This window comes from Ovis aries, chromosome 3 (genome assembly GCF_016772045.2).
Source record: "Ovis aries strain OAR_USU_Benz2616 breed Rambouillet chromosome 3, ARS-UI_Ramb_v3.0, whole genome shotgun sequence".
NCBI lineage: Eukaryota > Metazoa > Chordata > Mammalia > Artiodactyla > Bovidae > Ovis > Ovis aries.
The window spans coordinates 148,679,527-148,700,500 of NC_056056.1; the positions used below are offsets into that span (position 1 = coordinate 148,679,527).

The 20,974-nt window shown below is 38.2% G+C and overlaps 1 protein-coding gene across 3 annotated transcripts in view; it reads left to right on the forward strand.

Moving 5' to 3' along the window:
* The window catches only part of CPNE8 (copine 8), a 261,274-nt gene that overhangs the window by 171,378 nt on the left and 68,922 nt on the right, over positions 1-20,974 (forward strand). For all 3 annotated transcript variants that reach the window (XM_060412779.1, XM_004006455.6, XM_060412777.1), the window contains one exon: positions 5,898-5,973. In XM_060412779.1, coding sequence (XP_060268762.1) covers positions 5,898-5,973 — 76 coding nt within the window. The remainder of the gene's footprint in view (positions 1-5,897; positions 5,974-20,974) is intronic.

Below are 20,974 nucleotides of genomic sequence, written 5' to 3' on the forward strand. Positions count from 1 at the left end.
TTAATTTCTAAATTTTATATTATTAATTTTCTAATATTTTTAATGGTTAATTCTATTAGCTTTTGCTTAGTCTCAATCAGACAATACTAAATCTTTCCTGATGACCTGATGCCAGAAAAATGAAAACATTTTAGATGACATCCACCTAATTCTGTTGTGCTTCTTATACCTGGCCAAACTCTCTCTTCCTAACAGATTCAGATATTTCCAAGTTCTAACTATGTGGGCTTCCCTGGTAGCTCAGTTGGTAAAGAATCCTCCTGCAATGCAGGAGACCCCGGTTAGATTCCTGGGTCATGAAGACCCCCTGGAGAAAGGAAAGGCTACCCACTCCAGTATTCTGGCCTGGAGAATTCAATGGACGGTATAGTCCAAGGAGTCGCAAAAAGTCAGACACAACTGAGTGCCCTTCACTACCACTACAGTAACTACGTTTTACCCTGCTTCTCTTTATCTCTCTCAAAAATGTATTGCTTAACACACAGATTTTGGCATTCAATGTATTTCCTTTTCTCTTTCCAACCCCCAATTCTTCTTTTCAAAATTATGTATCACAGTGGAGACATGCAACAGGCTATTAGAAATATGAGACTAGAGAATTGGAAAGATGTTAAAATATAAATTAAAGGCATAAATTGGAGAACCTTATACTTTAAAAATTTGTTTGAAGCAATATAAATATATGTGATTGCTTCATGAATGTTTTGGGAGAAAATTTAAAGCCAATTCCTTTTTGGCTATAAAGAACTTTCAATTAAATGAAACTTCTAGTTGTATGTGATGAAGACTTTTTGTTAATAATGATGCTGGTCCTTTATACAATATGATGATTATTGGTATGCAATTACCATTTTCTCTGTGATTCTAAACACCAAAATAATTTGAGATTATGTGTTAACAACATGTGTTGTGTAGCTCTGTGCTTGTCAATCATCAATTAGTGTTCCAAATACACATGAAATTAAACAGCAGTAAGTAAGTCCTATAAAAACTTTATTAAAATTCAGCCAGTGAGAACTTCACTATATAGATTTACCAAGTACATTTATTTTGTAATAATTTTAATATTCCATTGCAATTGATCAGTCAGAAAGAGAGATAAAATAGAAATGGAATAGAAATGGGAAAGAAAGAATGTTGTGGTGTGATTTTTTGTTGTATAAATTTATCTGACAGAATAGTTTGATAATCCCAGTTCATTATTATTCAATTATAAGAGTTTTAAATTTTGAAATTCCAAGCAATTGCACATAGCCATCTCAATTGTTTACTAACTATATAGAATAAGATATTTAATATGTAGAAAGAGTTGGCCATATATGTATTACTACTTTAGATTACATGCTAGTATATTTGTATATATTTTAGCACAGTTTAAACAAACAAATGGATTGTAGGTATTATAAATTTATATTTAACTTCAAATTAACTTTAACATATATTGAAACTGTGCACATATGGCTATTTTTTAAGATAATACCTTTCTTTCAAGAACCCAAAATATATTTCTGGTGTTCTGTTCAAAACAACTCAAGTTAATCAATTCAGCTTTTTTTAATGTGGATGCTGCTGCTGCTACAGCTGGTGCTAAGTCGCATCAGTCTTATCGGACTCTGTGCGACTCCATAGGCGGCAGCCCACCAGGCTCCTCCCTCCCTGGGATTCTCCAGGCAAGAATACTGGAGTGGGTTGCCATTTCCTTCTGCAGTGTATGAAAGTGAAAAGTGAAAGTGCAGTCGCTCAGTTGTGTCTGACTCCTAGCGACCCCATGAATTGTAGCCCACCAGACTCCTCCATCCATGGGATTTCCCAGGCAAGAGTACTGGAATGGGTTGCCATTGCCTTCTTCATTAATGTGGATGAAAAAAATATATTTTATGATTTTGAGTGGTGAAAAAATTTTACTAGGAAGCTTAATGATTTACCCAGAGTTAGTAGAACTCAAAGGTAAAACCGATAGGCAAACACTATTCTTTTTCAGTTCAGTGGATAGTTCTTTGCTTTCCACTAAGAAATTCACAGATTTTTAGGATAGGTTCCAAGGACAAGGTTCCTACTGTGCTTATTGCTAAAGAAGAAGGACTTCTATAAATGGATAATATATGTAAGCATAAGTACACTTGGTACTTTTTATGTTGCTTAATATCTTAGATTTGTATCTCTTGAAAACTCAGATATTCTGATATTTTGCTTCATAGTCTTCTGGAGCCTTATATGGTTAAAAATATATTAATGTATTCAAGCATCTAGCCAAAGAATTTTTATGAGATATGTCATTTCCATATTTGAATATTTTGAGGAAATTTACGCAGATATGCAGATGACACCACCCTTATGGCAGAAAGTGAAGAGGAACTAAAAAGCCTCTTGATGAAAGTGAAAGAGGAGAGTGAAAAAGTTGGCTTACAGCTCAACATTCAGAAAACTAAGATCATGGCATCTCCTCCCATCACTTCGTGGCAAATAGATGGGGAAATAGTGGAAATAATGTCAGACTTTATTTTTGGGGGCTCCAAAATCACTGCAGATAGTGATTGCAGCCATGAAATTAAAAGATGCTTACTCCTTGGAAGGAAAGTTATGACAAACCTAGATAGCAAATTGAAAAGCAGAGACATTACTTTGCCAACAAAGGTCCATTTAGTCAAGGCTATGGGTTTTCCAGTGGTCATGTATGGATGTGAGAGTTGGACTGTGAAGAAGGCTGAATGCCAAAGAATAGATGCTTTTGAACTGTGGTGTTGGAGAAGACTCTTGAGATTCCCATGGACTGCAAGGAGATACAACCATTCCATTCTAAAGGAGATCAGTCCTTGATGTTCTTTGGAAAGACTGATGCTAAAGCTGAAACTCCAGTACTTTGGCCACCTCATGCAAAGAGTTGACTCATTGGAAAAGATGCTGATGCTGGGAGGGACTGGGGGCAGGAGGAGAAGGGGATGGCAGAGGATGAGATGGTTGGATGGCAGGAGGAGAAGGGGATGGCAGAGGATGAGATGGCTGGATGGCATCACTGACTTGATGGACATGAGTTTGGGTAGGCTCCGGTGGTGATGAACAGGGAGGACTGCTGTGCTGCAGCTCATAGGGTCGCAAAGAGTCAGACACAACTGAGTGACTGAACCGAACAGAACTGAACTGAGGAAATAAAAACAAACAAAAAAACACTCTTAAAAATGTGTACCTTAATAACTGAAGATATGAATAGAGATCTTATAATACTGGCTTCCAAATACCAGTTCATAAGCCTGTTACATCTTCAGATATTATTTTGATTAAAGCTTCTTTAAGACACATACAAGTATCTAGAGTCATATTACTTAAAAATCAGGGGAAAAATGTATTTTGATGACTTGTATAAGGATTATATGCCTCTTACAGAAAAAATTCAAATGAATTATCTAGGTAGATGGGAATACCAGACCACCTAACCTGCCTCTTGAGAAATCTGTATGCAGGTCAGGAAGCAACAGTTAGAACTGGACATGGAACAACAGACTGGTTCCAAATAGGAAAAGGAGTACACCAAGGCTGTATATTGTCACCCTGCTTATTTAACTTCTATGCAGAGTACCTCATGAGAAACGCTGGGCTGGAAGAAACACAAGCTGGACTCAAGATTGCTGGGAGAAATATCAATAACCTCAGATATGCAGATGACACCACCCTTATGGCAGAAAGTGAAGAGGAGCTAAAAAGCCTCTTGATGAAAGTGAAAGAGGAGAATCAAAAAAGTTGGCTTAAAGCTCAACATTCAAACGAAGATCATGGCATCTGGTCCCATCACTTCATGGGAAATAGATGGGGAAACAGTAGAAACAGTGTCAGACTTTATTTTGGGGGGCTCCAAAATCGCTCCAGATGGTGATTGCAGCCATAAAATTAAAAGACGCTTACTCCTTGGAAGAAAAGTTATGACCAACCTAGATAGCATATTCAAAAGCAGAGACATTATTTTGCCAACAAAGGTCTGTCTAGTCAGGGCTATAGTTTTTCCTGTGGTCATGTATGGTTGTGAGAGTTGGACTGTGAAGAAGGCTAAGCGCTGAAGAATTGATGCTTTTGAACTGTGGTGTTGGAGAAGACTTTTGAGAGTCCCATGGACTGCAGGGAGATCCAACCAGTCCATTCTGAAGGAGATGAGCCCTGGGATTTCTTTGGAAAGAATGATGCTAAAGTTGAAGCTCCAGTACTTTGGCCACCTCACGGGAAGAGTTGACTCATTGGAAAAGACTCTGATGCTGGGAGGTATTGGGGGCAGGAAGAGAAGGGGACGGCCAAGGATGAGATGGCTGGATGGCATCACCGACTCGATGGACTTGAGTCTGAGTGAACCCTGAGAGTTGGTGATGGACAAGGAGGCCTGGCGCACTGGGATTCATGGGGTCGCAAAGAATCAGACATGACTGAGTGACTGAACTGAACTGATTTTTAAAACAGGAAATAGGCATTGCCTCCAATTTTTAGATGAATACATAAAGATCCCAGAGTGACTTACTCAAGGCAACATGATGATAGAAAAGGATAAGCTATATTCAGTATGTATTTTCTGTTTGTACATATATGCAATATTAATTTGATGATTGCAAGGAAAATAGGCATCATCCATTTCCTTCAGGAAATGGATGCAGGATTTCCTTCAGGAAAACTATTGGAAATACCTAGAGAAGGCAATATTCTGTCTCTTTTTTTATATCTTTTTGGTTACAATGTAGGTGCAATTTTATGGCAAAATAACAGTTATCAGTATTACCCTCAGAGAGAGTTGTTTCAAAGGAATAGAGTAGGAGTGGCTAATATGCTCAACACTTGTCCCATTCTTTTGTACTAAAGGTAATTCATATGAAGCAAAATTGTTAATATTACAGATAAGGTAAGATTACAGCATGACTGTGACATTGACTTGAATATATTTGCAACATTCAATAATGCCCATGGGTTACCAGGCACTGAAGTAGATGCTGAGAATAGAGAGATGAAATTAACATCTTTCCTTTTCTTTTTCATTTATTTCTCTGTGTTGGGATCTTTGATCTTCATTGTGGCATTTAGGATCTCTTTTTAGTTGCAACTTGTGGGATCTTTATTTGTGACACTGGAGTCTTTGTGGCATGTGTAATCTAGTTCCCCAACCAGGGCCTCCTACACTGGGAACAGAAAGTCTTAGCTTCAAGACCACCAGGGAAAGTCACTCAGCTTTCTTAACTTTGAGTATGTTATAAAAGGAGTAGGCAATGGCACCCCACTCCAGTACTCTTGCCTGGAAAATCCCATGGATGGAGGAGCCTGGTGGGCTACAGTCCATGGGGTCCCTACAAGTCGGACACAACCGAGCGACTTCACTCTCACTTTTCACTTTGATGCATTGGAGGAGGAAATGGCAACCCACTCCAGTATTCTTGCCTGGAGAATCCCAGGGATGGGGGAGCCTGGTGGGCTGCCATCTATGGGGTCGCAGACAGTCAGACACCACTGAAGAGACTTAGCAGCAGCAGCATGTTATAAAAACTAAAAAGGGAAGTTTGAATATTTTGTATATTCTTGATTATTGATATGTATGATAATAAATTTTGTGTGTCTTAAAATCTCATCCTAGTTAATAGTTAATCATTAGGATAGCATAGATGAAATGCTTTTGAAATATGAGTTACTGACACTAATAAACCTATTTGAAATATTAACATTGGTGTGATAAATGAAATATTTTTGAATGCTAACAAAATGTAATTGGGGGTATACATAAAAAAGTATCAGTGTGTTTTAAATTATCATATTATTATTATTTTCATAGTAATATCAAGAATTTTTTCATGATAAGAATATATATTTAAAGTTTTAATATATAATTAACAAATGTCTGAAAGCTAATACTATATGTATTTTCTCCTTAATTATAGTCATGATTTCATTGGAGAATTTACAACAAGCTACAGGGAACTTTCTAGAGGGCAATCACAGTTCAATGTATATGAGGTAAGAGGAATTTTACTTTATGTTTTTCTGGAATAAGTACATTTATGCTTTTAAAATATAGATTTTTACAAAAGATAATTACCAAAGGTTACCAATATAAATAAGAATCTTTAAACTTATTGAGAAGATTGGTTTTTGAGATTAACTAAAATTTCTCTTCAAATCACATGGTCATTTGAATCTACTTTGTTGATTTAAAATTCTTGCCTATGAAACATTTTCTTATTTAAAAAATATCCAATATTAATATGTTTATTTTTCCTTGAGCTTCAGCCTTTAAGTTTTGCCTTCCTACTCAATCCTTTTTTTTTAATTAATTTGTTTTTTATGGAAGGGTAATTGCTTTACAGAACTTTGTTTTTTTCTGCCAAACCTCAACATGAATCAGCCATAGATATACATATATCCCCTCCCTTTTGAACCTCCCTCCCATCTCCCTCCCCATCCCACCCCTCTAGGTTGATACAGAGCCCCTGTTTGTTTCCTGAGCTATACAGCAAATTCCCATTGGCTGTCTATTTTACATATGGTAACATGTTTCCATGTTATTCTTTCCATACATCTCACCTCTCCTCCCCTCTCCCCATGTCCATAAGTCTATTCTCTATGTCTCTTTCTCCATTGTAAATAAATTCTTCAGTACAATTTTTCTAGATTCCATATATGCGATAGACTACAATATTTATCTTTCTATTTCTGACTTACTTCACTCTGTATAATATGTTCTAGGTATATCCACCTCATTAGAACTGACTCAAATGGGTTCGTTTTTATGGCTAAGTCTTACTCCATTGTGTTTATGTACAACTTCTTTATCCATTTGTCTGTCAATGGATATCTAGATTGCTTCCATGTTCTAACTATTGTAAATAGTGCTGCAATGAACAATGGGATACATGTGTCTTCTTCAATTTTGGTTTCCTCAGAGTATATGCCTAGGAGTGGGATTGCTGGGATGGGAATACCTGACCACCTGACCTGCCTCTTGAGAAACCTATATGCAAGTCAGGAAGCAACAGTTAGAGCTGGACACGGGACAACAGACTGGTTCCAAATAGAAAAAGACATACATCAAGGCTGTATATTGTCACCCTGCTTATTTAACTTCTATGCAGAGTACATCACGAGAAATGCAGGGCTGGAAGAAGCACAAGCTGGAATCAAGATTGCCGGGAGAAATATCAATAACCTCAGATATGCAGATGACACCACCCTTATGACAGAAAGTGAAGAGGAACTTTTAAAAAGCCTCTTGATGAAAGTGAAAGAGGAGATCGAAAAAGTTGGCTTAAAGCTCAATATTCAGAAAACTAAGATCATGGCATCTGATCCCATTACTTCGTGGCAAATAGTTGGGGAAACAGTGGAAACAGTGTCAGACTTTATTTTTGGGGGCTCCAAAATCACTGCAAATGGTGATTGCAGCCATGAAATTAAAAGACGCTTACTCCCTGGAAGGAAAGTTGTGACCAACCTAGATAGCATATTCAAAAGCAGAGACATTACTTTGCCAACAAAGGTCCGTCTAGTCAAGCCTATGGTTTTTCCAGTGATCATGTATGGATGTGAGAGTTAGATTGTGAAGAAGGCTGAGCACCGAAGAATTGATGCTTTTGAACTGTGGTGTTGGAGAAGACTCTTGAGAGTCCCTTGGACTGCAAGGAGATCCAACCAGTCCATCCTAAAGATCAGGTCCTGGGTGTTCTTTGGAAGGACTGATGCTGAAGCTGAAACTCCAGTACTTTGGCCACCTGATGTGAAGAGTTGACTCACTGGAGAAGATTCTGATGCTGGGAGGGATTGGGGGCAGGAGGAGAAGGGGACAACAGAGGATGAGATGGCTGGATGGCATCACCAACTCAATGGACATGAATTTGAGTGAACTCCGGGAGTTGGTGATGGACAGGGGGGCCTGGCATGCTGCAATTCATGGAATTATAAAGAGTCGGACATGACTGAGTGACTGAACTGAACTGAAGTGATGGTGGTTTTATTCCTAGTTTTTTAAGGAATTTCCATACTATCTTCCACAGTGGTTGTATCAATTTACATTCCCATAAGAGCATTCCCTTTTCTCCACACCCTCTCCAGCATTTATTGTTTGAAGACTTTTTGATTGTGGCCATTCTGACCACAATCAGTGTGAGGTGATATCTCATTGTAGTTTTGATTTGGTTTTCTGTAATAATAAGCAATGTTGAGCATCTTAGGTTTGAAGTAGGTTTCTTGTAGACAGCATATATATGGATCTCCTTTTTGTATCCATTCAGCCAGTCTGTGTCTTTTGGTTGGAACATTTAATCCATTTACAATTAAAGTAATTATTGATATGTATGTTCCTATTGCCATTTTCTTAATTGTTTGGGGTTGATTGTGTAGATCTTTTTCCTTCTCTTGTATTTCTTAACTATATAAGTCCCTTTAACATTTGTTGTAAAGCTGATTTGGTGGTACTGAATTCTCTTACCTTTTGCTTGTTGAAAAGCTTTGGATTTCTTCATCAATTTTGAATAAGATCCTTGCCAGGTACAGTAATCTTGGCTGTAGATTTTTCCCTTTCAGTACTTTAATTATATCCTGCCATTCCCTTCTGGCCTGCGGAGTTTCTGCTGAAAGATCAGCTGTTAAGCATATAGGGTTTCCCTTGTATGTTACTTGTTGATCTCCCTGCTTTTTTTTTTTTTTTTTTTTTATTAACTAGAAATGGATTAAGATCTTAGGCATAAGACTTTATTTTTTTTTTTTCACAGTCCTTTTTTTTTATTTATTTTCTTTTTTTTTTAATCCATTTTTTTTAAATTTCAGTTTTGTATTTTTTAAATTTTAAAATCTTTAATTCTTATATGCATTCCCAAACATGAACCCCCCTCCCACCTCCCCTCCCCATAACATCTTTCTGGGTCATCCCCATGCACCAGCCCCAAGCATGCTGCATCCTGCGTCAGACATAGACTGGTGATTCAATTCACATGATAGTATACATGTTAGAATGTCATTCTCCCAAATCATCCCACCCTCTCCCTCTCCCTCTGAGTCCAAAAGTCCGTTATACACATCTGTGTCTCTTTCCCTGTCTTGCATACAGGGTCGTCATTGCCATCTTCTTAAATTCCATATATATGTGTTAGTATACTGTATTGGTGTTTTTCTTTCTGGCTTACTTCACTCTGTATAATCGGCTCCAGTTTCATCCATCTCATCAGAACTGATTCAAATGAATTCTTTTTAACTGCTGAGTAATACTCCATTGTGTATATGTACCACAGCTTTCTTATCCATTCATCTGCTGATGGACATCTAGGTTGTTTCCATGTCCTGGCTATTATAAACAGTGCTGCGATGAACATTGGGGTACATGTGTCTCTTTCAATTCCGGTTTCCTCGGTGTGTATGCCCAGCAGTGGGATTGCTGGGTCATAAGGTAGTTCTATTTGCAATTTTTTAAGGAATCTCCACACTGTTCTCCATAGTGGCTGGACTAGTTTGCATTCCCACCAACAGTGTAGGAGGGTTCCCTTTTCTCCACACCCTCTCCAGCATTTATTGCTTGTAGATTTTTGGATCGCAGCCATTCTGACTGGTGTGAAGTGGTACCTCATTGTGGTTTTGATTTGCATTTCTCTAATAATGAGTGATGTTGAGCATCTTTTCATGTGTTTGTTAGCCATCCGTATGTCTTCTTTGGAGAAATGTCTATTTAGTTCTTTGGCCCATTTTTTGATTGGGTCGTTTATTTTTCTGGAATTGAGCTGCATAAGTTGCTTGTATATTTTTGAGATTAGTTGTTTGTCAGTTGCTTCATTTGCTATTATTTTCTCCCATTCAGATAAAACACTGATGAAAGAAATCAAAGAGGACACTAATAGATGGAGAAATATACCATGTTCATGGATTGGAAGAATCAATATAGTGAAAATGAGTATACTACCCAAAGCAATTTACAAATTCAATGCAATCCCTATCAAGCTACCAGCCACATTTTTCACAGAACTAGAACAAATAATCTCAAGATTTGTATGGAAATACAAAAACCTCGAATAGCCAAAGCAATCTTGAGAAATAAGAATGGAACTGGAGGAATCAACTTGCCTGACTTCAGGCTCTACTACAAAGCCACAGTCATCAAGACAGTATGGTACTGGCACAAAGACAGACATATAGATCAATGGAACAAAATAGAAAGCCCAGAGATAAATCCACACACATATGGACACCTTATCTTTGACAAAGGAGGCAAGAATATACAATGGAGTAAAGACAACCTCTTTAACAAGTGGTGCTGGGAAAACTGGTCAACCACTTGTAAAAGAATGAAACTAGATCACTTTCTAACACCGTACACAAAAATAAACTCAAAATGGATTAAAGATCTAAATGTAAGATCAGAAACTATAAAACTCCTAGAGGAGAACATAGGCAAAACACTCTCAGACATAAATCACAGCAGGATCCTCTATGATCCACCTCCCAGAATTCTGGAAATAAAAGCAAAAATAAACAAATGGGATCTAATTAAAATTAAAAGCTTCTGCACAACAAAGGAAAATATAAGCAAGGTGAAAAGACAGCCTTCTGAATGGGAGAAAATAATAGCAAATGAAGCAACTGACAAACAACTAATCTCCCTGCTTTTAATATTCTTTCTTTGTGTTTAGTCTTTGTTTTTTTGATTAGTGTGTGCTTTGGTTTATCCTGTATGGGACTCTTTGTGCCTCTTGGACTTGATTGACTATTTCCTTTTCCATGTTGGGGAAATTTTCAACTATAAATTTTCTCATATCCTTTCTTTTCCTTTTCTTCTTCTGGGACCCCTATAATTTGATGTTGGTGCATTTGATATTGTCCCAGTCTCTGAGACTCAGTTCTTTTCATTCTTTTTACTTTATTCTGCTCTCCAGAAGTTATTTCCTCCATTTTATCTTCCAGCTTACTGATTTGTTTTTCTGCTTTAGGTATTCTGCTATTGATTCCTAGTTGATCGTGTGGATTTAATCTGTAGCTTGTACAGCTGGTGGGAAGGTTTTGAGTCTTCTTCCTTAGCCACACTGCCCCTGGGTTTCATTTGTGGTTTTATTTCCACCTCTACATGTAGGTGATTTACTGGGATTTGCTCCTGAGGCTGTCCTAGAGGGCTTGAGTTTGCCCCCTGTGAGGGCCAGGAGTGGAGGTGGTACAGCTGCTTGGGTTTCAGAAGTTCTGGCAGCACCAGTTACTCAGGGGAGTTGGTGGCTAGGGCAGTAGGAAATATAGTGCTCTAGAAGGGTATGACAACCAGTATTGGCCAATACAATTCCAGTATTCTTGCCTGGAGAACCACCTCCCTGATGGAGAAGGCTGGCAGGACACAGTCTACAGGGTTGCAAAGCATCGAACATGACCGAAGCAACCCTGCATGCGTAGACGCAAGACATTTTTTTGCCTGTGGCAGCTCTGCCCCAGTGAGAGTTGAGCATGAAGATTGCACAGCTACTTGGCTTGTGGGGACCCTGGTGGTGCCAATTGTTCAGGGACATCGACTGCCTCTGCCACAGGAGTTAGGGCCCTATCAGAGTCTTTTTTTAAGAGACTCTTATAGTTGCGATTAGAAGGCCTCTTTGGCCAGTCTTTACCCATCGCTCTGCCCATTCAGGTACTTAGAAGGCTCCCTTGCCTGGGGTCCTTCTCTGTTGTTCGGTGCATCAGGTAATAGAGAGACCCCCCTGGCTGGGGTCCTACTCTGTAGATTGGCACATGAGTCACTTAAAGGGGCACCCTGGGTGGGGTCCTATACTGTAGTTTACATATCAATCACGGAGCACCCTGGGTAGGGTCCTACGTTGTAGGTCAGTGCATCAGGCATTTGATGCGCCAGCCTCTATCATTCCGCTGCTGATGCTGGCATGTGGGGAGAGAGAGGCTAATGTGATGGCTCCATCCCCTACACGTGACTCAGCAGTATCACCTTCCATGGCTGTCTGGCATTCCTATACTGGCATTTTCCACCACAGTCTCCTCCCTCACATCCCCTCACAGTCTCTCCACAGTCAATAGCAGCACTCGCACTGGGATCGCTCCACAATCCCTAAACTTCAGCTTCCAGCCACTGTGCCCTCCAGGGGACCAGCGTCCCTGTCCGGGATATGTATGTCTGTGTCAAGGACTGTCTGATTCTCATCCCAGTTAGGCTGCCACAGATCAGCTGTTTCACTCTCAGCCTTGAATGTTTCTCCTCTGACTCAGACATTTGCCTTGGTGTGAGGATCGGACCCCTGCTTCAGTACTCCCATCCACCGAGGACAAGTCCAGTTCTACCAACACTCTTTCCCCCTCCAATAGTTCCTTCATCCTACCAAATGTTGCATGGTTCTATATATTCTTTTCTACTGGTTGGGTACTCCTGTCTGCTCTCAGCTGGTGTTCTGCATGCACTTCTGTGTCTGAAGGTGTATTCCTGGTGTATCCATGGAGAGGGATGTACTCCACATCCACCTACTCCTCCTCAATCTTGTTCTCACTCTCTTCAACCCTTTTTTAATAAAAAGAGAAAAATATGCATTTTAGTTGTGTCAACAAGGTGTTACATAATAAGTTGTTTTTTTGCTTAGTGTGTTTGAACATCTTAACTGTTGTTTAGATGAAGACTGAAGGAAATGAAAAAGTATGATTCAGTCATTAAAGAAATCCAAGTTATCAAAGCAAACACATTAGTTATTTCTGACTTAAACTACTTTTCCAGTCAACCGCCACATATTTGTTGAGCGTATGTTCTAGCACTATTAATCCTTGAGGTTTGTCATCTGTTACATTTTCTATAATTATTTAAATTTAATATACATCAATAGCAAAGGAGAATATCTCAGTACTTAGTCAATAATGATAACTTTTCCTCCAAACTGACACTAAACTAAAATTGATCACCTTTAAGTGGAGAAATCTCCTCCTATTGCCTTACTAGGCTAAAGCAGTTGTATTTCACACATTCACTTGTTTATTAGTTTATGAATAAGATATTTATCACATAACTTCTACATTCTGCACTCTATATTAGACCCAAAGGATGGAGAGATAAATGAAAACTTCCCTGTCTAATGGGAGAAACAAACACATAAAATATGTTTGCATTACCTTGATAGGTGCTATATATAGCTAGCAGACAATGGATATCTAGAGGGGAGTGCAGCAAATTTATCCCAAAAATCCTTCCCAGGCAAAGACAAAGTTGGAGTAATGGAGCAATTTTTCTATCTGGGTCTTTCAGAAACCCAATTAAGGCTTGAAATAGACAGTGAAATTAATATGACAGGTTGTACTTATATAGTTATCTGTTCTTTCTCCATACCTTAAGGTTGAAGAGGAACAAAGCAAGCATATTAGTCCTTTTGTACTTAGAACACAGGTACTGCCTGTGTTCAGTAATAAGCTCCAGAGATCAATTACATTGAATTTCCTTATCTTTAAAATGTGTTCTTCTCTTTGGATCTCTCTTATCCAACAAAGTTTGCTTAATGAGATTAGTGTCACATCTAATGAAAAAGAAGCTTAGTAACAATTGTTCCTTATTAAATACCTTGCATGAATATTTGTGCCATAATTTCAGATAACAGTGTGTTCTTATTCTTTATGTTATCAATAGAAGAGATTAATCTGAAGAATACCTGGAAGAACTTTGTATGTTATATATTACATATATATAGATCTTGGTCCTATATACATTGGAAACTTCATTTTTTGCACACATGTAAGGGGATTCAGTTTTGTTGAGGCAACTAGGGAAATTTTCAATCATTATTCCTTCAAATATTCTTTTGCCCCTTTCTCTCTTTTCCTTCTGGTACTCCCAATACTTTCTATCTATCTATCTGTGTATGTATCTATCTATATGTTTTTATGTTTGATCATATCCCACATGTCTCATATGATTTGTTCTTATTTTTTTTGTTTCTTGCACTAGAAAATCTCAGTTGACCCATCTTCAAGATTACTCATTATTTCTTCTGCCAACTCAAATGTTCTATTAAGCCTCTCTAGCAAATTTTTCATTTGTTACTCTACTTTTAAAGTTGAGAATTTCTATTTGGTTCTTTTTTAATAATTTTGATCTTACTGATTTTTCTATTTGGTCAAACATTATTTCATAGTTTATTTCACACTTTCTTTCTTTATTTTGTAAGTGTATTAGTAATGACTGATTTGAAGAATATATTAAATAAATTCCATACCTACAAGTTACCAAAGATATAGTCTATTGATTGCTTTTTTGTATGTATGGACCATACTTTCTTGTTTCTTTGCATATCTTATAATTTTGGTTGTTGTTGAATGCTGGAAATTTTAAAAAATATAATATAGGTACGCTGGAAATCAGATCCTCTGCTTTTTCCAGGGTTTGCTGTTGTTGCTGTTTATGGATTTAGTGACTTTCTTGGAGTAATTCTGTAAAGGCTCTTTTTCTTTTCTGTGTGGGTTACTGCAGTCTGTGCCTTGTTAACTAGTGGTCAGCACATAATTTGACCAAGATTTGTGTATGTTGGTGCACTTCTTTTATGTTCCAAGTGTAATATTCTGCCTTGGCTTTCACTTGATGCTTAAACACAGACTCAGAATCAGCCATTGATGAAGAATTATGGTTTCCTCAAGGTCTTCCTTGGCCGTTCACACAGTTCTACACAAGCACGTGACCTTCTAGATCCCCAGTAATATGCCTGAGCTTTTAAAAGCCCTCCTATTTGACACTGGATCAAGATGATGGAAGAGTAGGCTATGGAGCTCATTTTCTCCTATAAATACATAAACTATGCATCTGCAAATGGAAGAGTTCTCATAGAACATCTATTGAACATGGGCAGAAGACCTCCGACTTCCAAAAAGGCAAGAAAATCTCTGAGCAGCGCAAAAGAAAACAGCTTTAAAAAAAAAAAAAAAAAAAGGGAGAGAGGGAGAAAGGAATCAGGATGGGACCAGTGTCCTTGGGAGGGAGCTGTGAAAGGGAAAATTTTTCTGCATGAAGGGAAGTCCTTCTACTTCAAGTCTGGTAGGCAGATCAGCAGGGACAGAGAGGCAGCTTTGCAGCCTCAGAGGAGAGCATAGTAACTGGTTCACCAAGGCCAAAGCAGAGAGACACTAGCACAGTCAATGCTGCCCAGCACTCCCAAGCTTGAGGTACTCATCACTGAGGTAGTGAGGGCCTTGTGCTTTGGAGGTCAGACCCAAGGAAGAGGACTGGGGTTGGCTGCATGGAGATAGCCTGAGGAGGCTAGGGTGTGGTATGAGAGGAGGCGCTAGGGTGTGGTATGAGAGGAGGCCTGGGCCCAGCAGGGAGGAAGGGCAATATTGTTGGGCGGGTGTGGGAGGAGAGGGGTGGGCCCACCACAGGAGCTTCTTTCTCTGCACTCACTCAGAGGTGGCAATTCAGTTCAGATCAGTCACTCAGTCGTGTCCGACTCTTTGCAACCCCATGAATCACAGCACGCCAGGCCTCCTTGTCCATCACCAACTCCCGGAGTTCACTCAAACTCGTGTCCATCGAGTTGGTGATGCCATCCAGCCAACTCATCCTCTGCTGTCCCCTTCTCCTCCTGCCCCCACTCCCTCCCAGCATCAGGGTCTTTTCCAATGAGTCAACTATTAGCATGAGGTGGCCAAAGTATTGGAGTTTCAGCTTTAGCATCAGTCCTTCCAAAGAACACCAAGGACTGATCTCCTTTAGAATGGACTAGTTGGATCTCCTTGCAGTCCAAGGGACTCTTAAGAGTCTTTTCCAAGACCACAGTTCAAAAGCATCAATTCTTCAGCACTCAGCTCTCTTCACTGTCCAACTCTCGCATCCATACATGACCACTGGAAAAACCATAGCCTTGACTAGATGGACCTTTGTTGGCAAAGTAATGTCTCTGCTTTTGAATATGGTATCTAGATTGGTCATAACTTTCCTTCCAAGGAGTAAACATCTTTTAATTTCATGGCTGCAATCACCATCTGGAGTGATTTTGGAGCCCCCCAAAATAAAGTCTGACACTGTTTCCACTGTTTCCCCATCTATTTCCCATGAAGTGATGGGACCAAGGCACCAGCAAAACAAGCTCCAGGGGTAGGTATGAGCCACTGCTGTCATCTCAGACTCCAGAGGTAGGATCAGACTGCTGGTGAGGGTTGTGACCAGGAGCCAACCACTGCTTCTCTCTTTCTGGGAGCCTGCGTGAGCTGTGTACTTGCACACGCCTTATCAAGGGGATAATGGCCAGCACATGCTAAGGAAAGAGACAGCAAGCCTCCAAACCAAAAACAGCCTTCATACCAGAAAAATATTAAACCATTCAAGCTACATAGAGAAGCTTCTGCATATAAATAGCTCTTTAAGACTACAGTAGATGATTGTTTCTGATAAACTCACAAGAGAAATATAAGCAAAATGACAAAGTAGAGGAATAACTGTCAGTTAACAGACCAGGAGAATTCCCCTGAAGGAACAAGCAATGAAACAGACCATTTGACTCTAATAGACATTTAGTTCCAAATGGAGGTAATGAAAATACTGAAGAAATTAAGAAAGGATATGGACAGAAATGCAGATTACAGTAAAAAGGACTAGAAACTATAAGGAGGAGCCAAGAAAAATCAGAAAAGTCATTTACTGAGATGAAAACTGAGCCAAAGGCAAAATGAATAATGCAGAAGAAAGAATAAGTGATATGAAAGATAGAATAATGGTCAGTAACCAATCAGAATAGCAGACAGAAAGCCAGATTGGGGGAAAAAAATGAAAGCAATATGAGAGACCTATTGGGATAATATAAAGTGTGCCTGTCTACACATAATCAGGGTTCTAGAAGGAGAAGAAAGAGAAAAGAGGACTGAAAATGTATTTGAAAAAATCGTGGCTGAAAACTTCCCAAATGTAATCAAGGAAACATATATTCAGATACAGGAAGCACAGAGGGTTCTAAACAAGATGAACCACAACAGACCTACAGCAAGACATGTTAAAATGGCAAACATTAAAGAGAGGATTCTAAGGGCAGCAAGAGAAAAGCAAGGAGTTCATTACAAGGAAATTCCCAGAAGGCTATCCGCTGATTTCCTACAGAAACACTGCAGACCAGAAGGGAGTGGCAGAATATATTTAAAGTCTTGAAAGGGAAGATCTGCAACCTAGAATACTCTATCCAAAAGTTTATCATTTAGAAAAGGAGGAGAAACAAAGAATTTCTCAGACAAGTAAAAGCTAAAAAGAATATGGTAACACTAAATCTATCCTACAATAAATATGAAACAGCTCCTCTAAGTGGAAAAGAAGCAAGAAGATATAGGAAGAAGAAAATCATAATTTGAAAGTAAATCACTTAAATTAACCAGTACACAGATCAAACAGAGATAGAGAAAAAAAAATGTATTTTTGAAATCAATGATAAATGCAAAGAACAGCAAAAGGATAAAGATGAAGCTGTAAAAAATGACATCAAAATCATAAAATATAAGGAAAGAGTAAGAAAATGCAGATTCTTTTTTTTTTTTTTACAGTGTGTTTGAGCCTATATTCCTATCAGATATAGGAAGGTGTTAACATACTTGAAAAATAGGGAAACCACAAATCAAAAGCATACAATAGATTCATAAAAAATCAAGAGAACACAAGCATAAAATAAATCATCAAACCACAAAAAGAAAGAAACAAGGAAAAAACAAAGAATCAATCAGAAAGCAAGGTTTAATATGTCAATAAATATTTGCTTATCAATAATTGGGCAAAGTAATATTATTGTTGTTGTTTAGTTACTAAGTCATGATGAACTCTTTGCCACCCCATGGACTGTAGCCTGCCACACTCTTCTGTCCATGTGGTTTCCAGACAAAATTTTTGAATGGGTTGCCATGTCTTTCTCCAGGAGACCATCCCAACCCAAGGATAGAAACCACATCTCCTGCATTGCAGACAGATAATTTACCACTGAGTAGACACCCTTCTTATTCACAGTCTCGATAAAATGTTTTGTTTTTATTAATATTTATTGGCGTATCAGTTCATTCTCTGAGTCATGTCTGACTCTTTGTAACCCCACGGACTTTAGCAGGCTTCCTTGCTCATCACCAACTCTCAGAGCTTACTCAAACTCATGTCCGAGTCGGTGATGCCATTCAACCATAGTTCTATTCAAATGTTGTTAGTTTCTTGCTATAAAGCAAAGTAAATCAATCATGCAAATACATTTATCCACTCTTTTAGATTTCCTTCTGATTTAAATCACAAAAGAGCAATGAGTGGAGATCCCTGTGCTAAACAGGAAGTTCTCATTCGTTTTCTATTTTATACACAGTAGTGTAGATATTTCAGCCCCAATTTCCCAATTCATCCATCCCATTTTCCTCCCTTGGTAACCATATCTTTGATCTCTACATCTGTAACTATTTTTGCTTTGTAAATAAGTTCATCTCTACCATTTTTCGAGATTCCACATATAAGCTGTATCATGCGATATTTGTTTTTCCCTTTCTGATCTACTACACACTCTGTATGACAACCTCTAGCTGCATCCATGTCTCTGCAAAAGACACTCTTTCATTCTTTTTTATGATTGAGTAATATCCCATTGTGGACTTCCCTGGTGGCTCAGCAGTGAAGAATTTCCCTGCAAGAAAAGAGAGACAGCTTCAATCCTTGGGTCAGGAAGATCTTCTGGAGAATAAAATGACAACCCACTTGAGAATTCTTGCCTGGGCAATCCCATGGGCAGAGGAACCTGTTAAGCTACAGTACATGAGGTCACAAAAGAGTCAGGCACAACGAGATTACAATATGCTGCCTATAAAAGACCCACTTAAAGGAAAAAGACACACATAGATTGAAAGTGAGGGGATGGAATGTTTGTATATTTTGGAGATTACTCATTTATCAGTTGCTTTGTTTGCAGCTATTTTCTCCCATTCTGAGGGTTGTCTTTCAACCTTGTTCATAATTTCCTTTGCTGTGCAAAAGCTTTTAAGTTTAATTATGACCCATTTGTTTACTTTTGTTTTCATTTCCATTACTCTAGGAGATAGGTCAAAGAAGATCTTGCTGTGATTTATGTCACAGAGTGTTCTATCTGTATCTTCCTCTAAAAGTTTCATAGTTTCTGGCTTTACATTTAGATATTTATTCCATTTTGAGTTTCTTTTTATATATGCTGTTAGGAAGTGTTCTAATCTTATTCTTATACATGTAGCTGTCCAGTATACCCAGCACCACTTATTGAAGAGACTATCTTTTCTCTATTGTATATTCTTACCTCCTTTGTCAAAGATGCCAATAGATGCACAGGTTTATCTCTGGGCTTTCTATGTTCTTCCTTTTGTCTATATTTCTGTTTTTGTGCCAGTACCATATACTCTTAACTATAGCTTTGTAGTATAGTATGAAATCAGAAAGTTTGATTTATCCATCTTCATTTTTCTTTCTCAAGAATTCTTTGTCTGTTCAGGGTCTTTTGTATTTCTGCACAAACTATATAATTTTTGTTCTAGTTCTGTGAAGAATGCTGTTGGTAATTTTATGAGGCTTGCATTGAATCTGTAGATTGCTTTGGGTAGTATAGTTATTTTCACAATATTGATTCTTGTGATCCTAGAACTGGCTATATCTCTTCATCTGTCTGTGTCATCTTTGATTTCTTTCATCAGCATCTTAAAGTTTTCTGCAACAGATCTTTTCTGTCTTTAAGTAGGTTTATCCCTAGTTATTTTATTCTTTTTGTTGAAGCTTATGCAGCTCAATTTCAGAAAGGAAAAGAAAAAAACACCCAATCAGAAAATGGGCAGAAGACCTAAACAGACATTTCTGCAAAGAAGACATACAGATGGCCACCAAATATATAAAAAGATGCTCAGTATTGCCTACTATTAGATAAATGCAAGTCAAAACTACAATGAGTTATCACTTCACACTGGTCAGAATGGCCATCATTAAAAAAATCTACAAACTATAAATGCTGAAGAATGTGTGGAGAAAATGGAGTCCTCTTTCACTGTTGGTGAGAATGTACTCTGATACAACCACTATGGAAAACAGTATGGAGATTCCTTCAAAAACAAGGAATAAAACTACTATATGGCCCAGCAATCCCAATTCTGGGCATGTATCCTGAGAAAACCATAATTCAAAAAGACCTATGTGCTCCAATATTCATTTTACACTGTTACAATCACCAGGATATGGAAGCAATCTAGATATCCATTGACAGATGAATTGATAAAGAAGTTGTGGCAGATATATACAATGGAATATCACTCAGCCATAAAAATAAATGAATTTGAGTCAGTTGAAATGAGGTTGATGAACTTCGAGTCTGATATACAGTGAAGTAAGTCATAAAGAGAAAACAGATATCATATGCTAATGCAAATATACGGAATCTAGAAAAATGGTGCTGATGAACCTATTTGCAGGGCATTTCTAGAGACAAAGATGTAGAAGACAATCTTGTGAACACAGTGGGGGAAGGAGAGGGTGAGATGAATTGAGATAGTATCATTGACATGTACACACCACCATGTGTAAAACAAGTAATGGGAAGCTGCTCTGTAACTCAGTCTGGTGCTCTGTGACAACCTAGAGGGATCAGAGTAGGGAGTGAGAGGGAGGCTCAAGAGGGAGAGAATATATATACTCATGGCTGATTTGTGTTTTTGTACAGCAGAAGTCAACACAACATTGTAAAGCAGTTATCCTCCAATTAAAAATAAAAAGTGAGGGGATGGAAAAATATTTTATGCAGATGGAAATGAAAAGAAAATGGGAGTTGCAATACTCATATCAGACAAAATAGACTGTAAAGCAAAGACTATATAAAGAAGGTAAAAATGTATATAGAAAAAGGTATAAAAAGAAAATACTTAACGAAGAAAGAGTCAATATACAAAGAGGATTTTACAGTCATCAACATATATGCTTCTAATATAGAAGCACCCAAATACATAAAATAAATACTAACAAACAAATGGAGAAATCAACAGGATTGTAGTAACAGTAGGAGACTTTGACACCCCACTC